Source organism: Lycium barbarum, chromosome 4 (genome assembly GCF_019175385.1).
Source record: "Lycium barbarum isolate Lr01 chromosome 4, ASM1917538v2, whole genome shotgun sequence".
NCBI lineage: Eukaryota > Viridiplantae > Streptophyta > Magnoliopsida > Solanales > Solanaceae > Lycium > Lycium barbarum.
In genome coordinates, this window is record NC_083340.1 from 7,236,404 (window position 1) to 7,246,567 (window position 10,164).

A 10,164-nucleotide genomic window follows, 5' to 3' on the forward strand; every position below is an offset into this window, starting at 1 on the left:
GATATAATTATAATAAATACTTTTAAATAGGTGAAATAGCGTAAAAAATTGAAGAAAACTATAAATAAGTGATATATATACTAATTAGAGCAATCTATTATATGCTACTTACAAGTACAAGTGACTGCTCGTTACTTTTTTGAGATAGTAGAAGACAAGATAAATAATTGGAAAAGAATATATATTAGACATTCTAATTTCTAGCAATAAAAAAAGGTCTTGACTTTTAAATTTAATGTTTCAGTTCCTTTTTAAAACATTTGAATAATTACATGTTGACTTTTGAGAATTTGGGCATTATATTAAGGACTTATTTAACAAATTTCGTTTTAGTTTGAAGAAGTTTTCTGGGCTTACGCCCCAACAAAAAAACTTCGCCCCAACAAAAAAAATCTCGCCCCAAACGCCCGGGCGTACGCCCCAAATTGCTGGGCGTACGCCTTTGGAGACTTTCGCCCCGACCCATCGCCCCGGGGCATTTTTGGTACGCCCCGCCTCAGGGTGAGCCTCGCTTTTAGGTCATGAGACAATGAAACAACATTTTATCGACACTTTTAATGAAAACTTAGATGATGATGATGAAACACAACCCCCCGAAAATTCCCTAGGAGATACATGTACTATATAAGTATATAAGTATATATAGTATATAGTACATATATATAAGTATATATAGTATATATATTAAGTTATACATATATATAAGTATATACAGTATATAACTTATATATAAGTATATATAGTATAGTATATAAATATATATTAAGTATATATAGTATATAGTACATATATATAAGTATATATATATTAAGTTATACATATATATAGTATATATATTAAGTTATACATATATATAAGTATATATATGTATAGTATATAGTATATATATATATTAAGTTATACATATATATAAGTATATATAAGTATATTAAGTTATACATATATATAGTATACGAAAAACACTATTCTGTATTGCTGACTTGTTATTAGCCTGTTAGGCAGTAAATATTTAAACTTTAATTATAAAGTTGTATAACATATGTAAATATACCTACAATATACTAATAAATACTATAATATATATATATAATACAAAAAAAAATAAAAAAAAATTTAACCACTGCAAACCGGACTGGTTCTGATTTGGAGTTTCAAACCGATAAACCGGAACCGGTTAAGCGGTTCCGATTTTTTAACCGAACCGGCCGGTTATCGGTCTGGTTCCGATTTTAACCGGTTGCCAGGTTTAGGAAGAGATGGACACATCATTAATCAAACATCATACATATAGTATATACAAAAGCAAAAAAAGGAGTATTGGAAAACCAAGACAGATATGGGCATGTGAAAGTAATAAATGAGACAATGGGGATTGTGGGAAATTAAATCCAGCAGGCATTGTGCTAGTGTTTGTGATGTGGTCCCTCTTGATTTTATTTTATAGGAGGCGCTGACGATTTCCAGAAGATCACGGGTATGTCTTTTTTCTAATTCCACCTTTGTCTTCTTTTTTTTTTCTTCCGATTTTAGAGCATTCAAACTTTATTGGTCCGATTAATTCATCACTTAGGGGTCGGATGTTTGCGCACGAGCTTGTTTGATACGAGAGATAAGGATAAATAATTCAAAATTATATTTGAGAAGAGTTTATCATACATTTAGTTGAGATAAAATAAAACAGTGATATAACTAATCCCGGGATTAGTTATCAGAGGTTTCTAGTGTTATTTTATTCATGTGGGAGAGTGAAATAACTAATACCGGGATAACTACTCCCAGGATAACTTATTTCCAACCAAACGACCCCTTAATTATTCCTAGATTACAGTTCTGAGATTATAATTTTTGAACTAATTTATCTCATCTGAGAGGTGGGATAAAATGTGATATTCAGAATTAAGCTGGGATTAAATTTATACTGTGTTTAATTGACAATATAAATTCTTAATCCTGAAATACTACATCTTATCCCACGTACCAACATCCCTTATAGCCTATTAAGAGAGTAAAGCGTATTATCAAAATGTTTTTTATTTTTAAGATTCAAACCTGAGACATACATTGGATGAGAGGATCTCAATTGGAGTATTTCTTTTCCAATTAAACCCTAACTTATATATCAAAATTGTGATAGAAAAAGTTTCTGTGCGTAAAAAGTTATCAGTGAAGAAAAAGATGTACGGAGTAATAAAAAGAATTTCGTTACAAGTTGGGGAGGGCAAAGTATGCATTAAACTCTTTTTCAAAATGGTTGATAGTACATGATGTTCCAAGACAGTTGCTGGACGGGGCAAGTGCACGAATAGCTGATTTTGGGATCTTCATTTGGATCAATACTCAAAGTTTATATATTTTTGTACGTTTAGTTATTTTAGAAATAACTTCTAACATATGCAATTGAAGTTGCCAAAATTCACATCCTAAGTTTTGCTTGAAGTTTAGCATATTATTGTTTGTGCGATCAAACTTTCAACCTATGCATCTAAGGTATAGTTTGCCAAGACCAACTTCAAACGCGTGTATGAAATTTTAGACGTGTATTTAAAATTAGGAGTAATTTCTCTGAAGTTTGAACTATCAATTTTCATCTCTGCCAATATTTTCAAGTTTTTCCAATATCATCCTCTTGATTTAAACTAAATTTTCATATGCGAAATTCAAGATCCACTTCTTCCAATTTACAATATTTACCAATGTTTTCAAGCTTCTTCAACAACACCCAATTGATTTAAACACAATTTTCATATTCAAATTCAAGGTCTACTTCTCTAAAGCTTGCTACACTGGTGATTTGTCAATGTTTCCAACATTTTCTAATAACACCATTCTTGATTTAACCTGACATTTTATATTCAAAATTTAAGACCACTCATTCAAGCGTTATATTTCAATTATTGTACACGATAAATTCAAGCATTATATTTTAATTTTCGTTGAAGTTTACTTACACGAGGTAACAGTTATAACAGTAGAAATGTTGAAAAAATTGACAGTTAACAGTACAAATGTTGAAAATATTGACTATGAGTTAAATGGGAGCGTCCACATACACTGGCCCATGAAATTTTTTACTTATTGGACTATCTTGGTCTTCCTAGAAAGAACCGATTTTGACGATTTCGGTTCATATGTTAGAAGCCCAGCCCACTATTAGAGATGGCGTTACACCGGGTCATTCACACAAATGGCCCTATTTCGGGTCGGCCTTTAATTTTTGATATTCAACACTTTTTATGTAGCGTAAGTTTATATTTCATTCCCACAAGTTATGCCGAACACGACAAAATTTTCAAAACTCCATATAAAAACGGTCAAAAACACATCAAACTCCACAAAAACAAACATCTAAAAGAAAAAATAATATATGTTCCAAAATGCAAAACTTCAGTTTCTAGACACTACAACAAATTCCTAAAATCCTACACACTTATATTGCATAACTTAATTCCTACAAAATCTATGCCAAGTGAAGGAAAAATTCAATTTTTGAAGATAAATATTACAAAACTTATGCCGAGCGAAACAATTCTAGATATGTTCATTAAATGAGCATCAAGAACAAAAATTTAAAACCGCAAATACGAAAGGCAAAAATTAAATTAAAGACCAGTGCGTTTTGAAGTATCCATGCAATTTGCAGGATGGCCCTTTGCAGGGGTGGCCTTTAATTTTTACCCCTCAAAATGGTGGTCTTTAAATTTTGCCCTTAGGCAGATATTCTGCCTTCAGGCAACTGGACAAATTTGCAAAATTTTGCCTTGTGATTTTTTTTTTATTGAGTTGGGGTTCAAACCCACAATCTCAGAGTGTTAGGCGAGGGGTAAAACTTAAACATCACCAATTTGAAGGCCAAAAATTAAAGGCCACCCCAAATGAAGGATAATCGCAAAAAAAAAAAAAAAAAAAAAAAGCAAAAACTTGAACCCATTTTGATGATTGGGCTTCATATGTCAGAGCCCAGCCCGCTACGAGAAATGGCCCTACACTCAAGCTTTGCGCTGCCATGTACTAGAACATTCCTCGCGAAAGAGTCGGTTAATTTACGCTACTTACCAAACACTTAATATAAATCCGATATCCGTAAATCTATAATATTTTCATCCAAATATCCTACCAAAAAAAAAAAAAGAGTTCCAATCTGTTATACACTAGTTTTTACAGGTAACGCTCCTTCAATTTTCTCTGTTTAGGGTTTAATTTGTTTGTATTTACTGTCAAAAAGGTGTTTTTGGTTTAATTTGATGATCGATCATAATTTTATTTGTTGGAACACTGGTGATCGATCATAATTTTAATCGGTTTATGCTCGGAAATGATAAATTTACTATCTTTCATTTTTTTTTTTGGTATGTTTACTTATATTTCACGATCTCTTGTTATTCTTAATTTTTTCAATTGTTTATTTATTGGGTAGGGTTTGTTAATTAATAATCTCTGTTAGCAGGGAGGAAATAACCACTTTCTTTTTGGTGGTGGTTGGGTGGGTGGGGGTTAGGAGGGGTTGTTTGTTTTTGATAAGGTAGGGTTTGTCGTTCGATGATCGGTACGTAAACGTTGTATGAAAAAGAGAGAATTTTGGTATACGCTGTATTGGCGGTTAGCGCTTTCGTTCTCTAGTTCAATGTTTCGGTGTTTATTTGTTGTTAGCAATCTACTAGAGGATTTGCTGAAGGTAGGGAGGCTAGTGTTCTCTCCTTACTAGTAGTATTAGTTAGTAATCGCGTAGTTTCTTTTCTTCAATGTGTATTACTATCTGTTGCTTCATTTGCTTCGTATCTTGCTATTTTGCCTGTCATATTTTATTTGATACCATGCTTCAAATTCTTCTCTCTTCTTTCGAGCCGAGGGTTTATTGGAAACAACCTCTCACAAAGGTAGGGGTAAGGTCTGTGTACATCTTACCTTCCCTAGACCCCACTTGTGGTATTACAATGGGTATGTTGTTGTTGTGTTTATACTGGGACAGGTGATATTTTGTTGATTGGTGAGACCAAATATGAAGTTGAAAAAAAGTTGGAAATATGGGTAAGTACTGGAGAAAGTAAGGGTTTAACATAACTAGAAATAAGAAAGGTTATATGTATTGGAAGTTTAGTTCCCGATGGGATGTCTAGCTTCTGGTAGGAAGAAAGAAATTATTGTGGTGCTAATGCTAATTCATATATCTAGGGTTTGTCTTTTTTTTAATCTTTCTGTTGATTAGAAGCAACACAAAATTATTGTGGTGCTAATGCTAACTCATATCTAGGGTTTGTCTTTTTTTGTCTTTTTTTTTTTTTTAAAATCTTTCTGTGATTAGAAGCAATACAAAATTGAAATAGGAATGTTGGAGTTTGGAGCGATACAAAAATGATGTACTTTAAGTTCAACACATCAACAAGATGAATTTCTTTAGAACAATATGCTAAGATGAATATACAGTCATATAAATATTGGACAGGATTAGAGGAGATCAAATCAGAAAGAGGGCGAAATTAGCAAATAAATTGAGAAAGACTCTTCTACAATTAAATGAGATCAAAAGTATCAAGAGGACAAGGTAAACCTGCATCTCTAGGAATGAAAACAGGTTTAGTGAGAGTAGAATACGATGGAAACAAAGGATCTGTATAAAAAATTTCAACTAGTTGAATTTGGGGTTTAGTTGTTGCACTTATATTAGGTCCGAAAGGGGATGCCTGTGAAATCTAGAGAACCTCTGGTTCTTGAGAACCCCAAATGTGCCTAACAAGAGAACTACTCAGCAGTACCGATATAAAAAAAAGTCTGAATATATAGAGGGTATTTATATCGTTGACCACAATTGTGAGATTGAGGCGCAGTTGATTTGTTGATCAACTAATTGAGGAAGGTGTTCATCGTGCTAGCTCGTGTCATAGTATCTATACTTCTAAGAAAGGATTAATACCTTATAATGGTCCCTTCACATCACTGTACTCCTTGACTTTAGCCAAATGTCTAATATCTTTTGTTTTTTCATCTGTACTTCTAAGAAAGGATTAACAACTTATAACGGTCCCTTCACATCACTATACTCCTTGACTTTAGCTGAATGTCTAATATTTTTTGTTTTGAAAAGAAGGATATCAGTTGGAAGATTGTTTCCCCTTGGATTTGAGAATCTACTATCGGGGTGACAGAAATGAAACACTAGTTGAAAAATTTGCTGCATAGTGTAATAAATAGAATGCAGTTTACATGCAAGTATATCTGCTTATATTTAGCAGCAGATACTCTGTTACAACAGTCAAAAGGTTGACTTATGTTTGAGCTTCAATGTATAAAGTAACAAGAATAAACGATATGGAGGGGAAGACACTAAACTCTTGGCAAATTAGAGTGTGCCTTTTGCTCTTTTTTCTTTTTGAACCTGGATTTAGTGTTATGGTAATTGTTTTCCTTGCTTTTGTACTTTATCCCAGCATGTCATTGGTTGGAATTTTGTTTCATTGATAAATATTGCATAGTGCTTTTTATTCTAGTGTCCCCTATTTTAGTTTCGTAGATACTTCGAGTGGAGGTTGATTCCTAGAGTAGTGAATTTGAATTGTTCATAATGACTTTTCCTGCATATTCTGTTGACTCTTGTCTGACTCTCATTTTCCAAACTTGCCCCTGGTCACGATTCCAAGTAAATTTGGTTCTAAGAGAAGAAAGACTTATATAACTTTCACTTTCTTATAATTTCTTAGTGGAGTACAGTACTGGCTTTCTTGCTTCCATACACTCCAAATGCTTTCTTGACTTGTTTGGTTTCAAGGTTATATGTCCCGACTTATTTCACCTTGTTTGTTTCCACCACTATGCATGAAGATATTGTTGCTTATAGTACATTTACTGAGTGAAACTAGCTTTGCTTAATTTTCAGGCCAAAAGTTGAAAATGCAGGGAGGCAGAGACCCTTTCTCCAATTTTGGTAATCCTTTTGGTAGTTTCAGTGGTTCTGGTGGATTCGGAGGTCAGAGGAGTTTATTATCTGGCTTTTTTGGAGGCAGAGACCCATTTGATGATCCTTTCTTCACACGCCCCTTTGGAGGCATGTTTGGATCGACCCCTTTTGGTCCTAGCGGAGGCCCGTTCATGGACTCGCACATGGCTGGATTTCTGGAACAGCAGCCTTCTGTCCCCTTCCAACAGCCTTCTGTCCCCTTCCAGCAGCCTAGGTCTAGGGGTCCTGTTATTGAGGAGTTGGACTCTGATGATGAGAAAGAGGAAAAGGATATTTCGGAAGAGAAGAAACAGAACATGAGAAAGCATGCTAGGCCAAGTACTGATCCTTTTGTTGAATATCCAGATGATGAAGCAGGAGGTGAAAATAGTTCCGTTATAATTAAGCGCCTATTGTTCATTTTCATTTCCAAGGTTGTAAGGTCTTTTGCTTGTATAGATATTGATTGATGAATGATACATTGCTTTTGCAGAGAGAAAGCGCAAGCAAGTGGTAGCCCAGAATGATTTCCGGAGAGAAAATAATGAACAGCAGCCACAAGTTCGTAGCTTTAGCTTTCAGAGTTCTACCATGTCTTATGGTGGTGCAAATGGCACCTATTATAGTTCTTCCAAAACCAGGAGGACAGGAAGTGATGGAGTAAGTGACTATTGACTAAAGCACTTATAGGACTATAGAGCTCGGGTTTGCTATGGCCTTGCCTTATCTGTCATTGTTTGTTTGGATTTGCAGCTGACGTTTGAGGAAAGTAAAGAAGCCAATTCAGCTACTGGGCAAGCAAGTCACAGGGTTTCAAGAGGAATACATAATAAGGTATGTTGTTTTCCTTGACAGCAAAGATAGAATCAACTATTTTCTTGAGACCTTACATTTTTTTTATGCTTAAATAACTTGATGGAATTTTGTTAATATAGGGTCATTCTTTGTCGCGGAAACTCGAATCAGATGGTAGGGTGGACACCATGCAGACATTGCACAATCTTAATGAAAGTAAGTGATTGCTAAATGAGAATCCCCATTTGTTGGTTCCTGTGGACTGCTTCTGAATAAAAGTGTCTTTGGTAGATGAACTTGATGGATTTGAAGAAACCTGGAAAGGAAAAGCTGGAAATCAGCTGCCTGGCCTGTATGGGGGTTTTAATTTACAAGGTGATACTGGTAAGTATAATAGGATATGCAAGTATATCTTTCTGTTTGCTCTACTAACTTTTTAAACTCTCGACTGTCGTCGCTATGCAAGTATAGCTTATACCATTCCATTTGTGTGAAATTTCTTTAATGCAGTGATGTGTTTGTGTTTTGGGGTTGTGGGTTTGGGGGGTTGGGGATAAAGTTTTTAGGTTTGGTGTTATGTTCCCCTACTTATTTAATTTCTCCATAGAGATAATTGAATATCATCTACTAGTTGAGAACAAACTTTAGACTTGTTAGAGAACTTATTTTCACTTCCATAATTTTTTGTAGTATTATGATGATATATAATGCTGTTGTTATGTTGTTGTATGATATAAAATGTGCTTAAATGGAGAAGTGGGATTCATATCCGATCCCGACTTGGTTGGTATATCCGACCTCGACTTGTTTGGGACTGAGGCTTGTTCAAAAATAATTGACTAAGCAACTAGATCTTCTTTTTCTTTTATTCTTTGATTCACATTTTGGTTGGAATTGCATGATATGGTGAGTTTGATATTTTTGGTTTTGGATGATGAGAGTCCTTTTCATTTCCCTGAGGGTAATTGAATATTTGGCGGAAACAGACGTGATATATGCAAAACCTGTAACCGCCAGATGGTTGAAGTTCTTTACAATTTGTGTTATAATAGTCCCTCCGCACATTGGCGCTTTCAATTTGTCTAATGTGACTACTTCTTTGTTCTAGGGTCTGGGAGCAGTGTCCAGAATGGTGCAAATAGGGGTGGATGGGCACTTCCTTCCACGGAGAGAGCACATCATTCAGGGAATCTCGGGCCGGGGGTAGGGAATGCAGCTGGTCCTTCCCATCCAATGCCTTCGCGGAGGCCAAAAACAGATGCTGGGAATGTGATTGGTTCTTCTAAGGCCACTAATGCTAGTAATATGGAGAAAGCTAAGAAACGCTGAATCATCTGCCGCAATTTCTTTTCGATGATGTTTCCACAATGTGTAGTCATGTATAGCTGCTCTAGTCATGCATTTTGCTATTCTGCTTTCTTTTTAAGAAAGCAGGTGCATGTATGCACACCCTTATCCTTCCCGAATGCTAGCTACCATTGAGTACTCGTGCTAGCAGTTTAGTAACAAATCTTTCTAGTTGTTGTAATGTGTGGCGGCTCTTACACTGGATGTGTATGAGAGATTGGTCAGAAATATTGAACATAATTACCTAATATTAGTAGCTTATGATTTTGGCGGATGACGCCCAGTTGAATATGTTTTGCAGCTTAATACACGTAGTTATTTTGCTTCTTCCACGTTTGATTATAGAATTGCGAGGCATCTGTAAGCCACCAAGGACGAGTGGCGGACATGAAACGCGAGTAGGCATCAATGTAGCAAAATAAGGTTTCGCCTCATTGTGATATGCATCAATTTTCGTTATCGAATTATGTCTACTATCGTTGTCTAAGGGCACAAGAGGATATCGAAGGCTTATGGTTAGTGCATTATATTAGTCTCTTTTAACGATATCAGTTGACCCTTTTGTGAATAAGTAAATATTGCTAAAACCGAAAGACAATACCATCGACATGATAAACTCACCAACTTCTTAGCAAAATGAACACGATTAAAAATCATTGACATGTCGAGATCCAAATCTGAATTGATTCCTGGTCCTAGTCAGAGATCATTGTGTTCGCGCTAGCGGTCTAATTAGAGGTGAAAACGAGATATTAATCTGAGTTGATTCCTGGTCCTGGTCAGAGATCATTGAGTTAGCGCTAGCGGTCTAACGAAGAGGCGAAAACGAGATATTATGCGGGAGGCAATGACGGTGAGGGAAAGGCAAGTCCATGTGGCATAGGAAACATCTCTAGCATCTAGATACCCCAACCTCCAGTTCTCATAGCTAATGCTTCAGCAGCGTTGTTGGCTTCAGTACCAAAAGAAAGAGAATAGGCAGCGACCAATCTCCCTTGATCATCTCTAATGATACCCCCACCTCCAGTTGGACCTGTATTACCCTTGGAACATATATCCATCCGAAATTAATTTCAACCATTTCTTCTTAGGAA

General features: G+C 35.4%; 1 protein-coding gene across 1 annotated transcript; it reads left to right on the forward strand.

Annotated features, from left to right (window-relative positions):
* Positions 1-4,007: 4,007 nt before the first annotated feature.
* LOC132635042 (uncharacterized) lies at positions 4,008-9,359 on the forward strand. Its single transcript, XM_060351255.1, has 7 exons — positions 4,008-4,161; positions 6,869-7,309; positions 7,422-7,588; positions 7,682-7,762; positions 7,864-7,939; positions 8,015-8,107; positions 8,832-9,359. Exons 2-7 carry the CDS (start codon positions 6,883-6,885, stop codon positions 9,050-9,052), a joined length of 1,065 nt encoding a protein of 354 aa, XP_060207238.1. The 5' UTR covers positions 4,008-4,161; positions 6,869-6,882; the 3' UTR covers positions 9,053-9,359.
* The last annotated feature ends 805 nt before the right edge of the window (positions 9,360-10,164 follow it).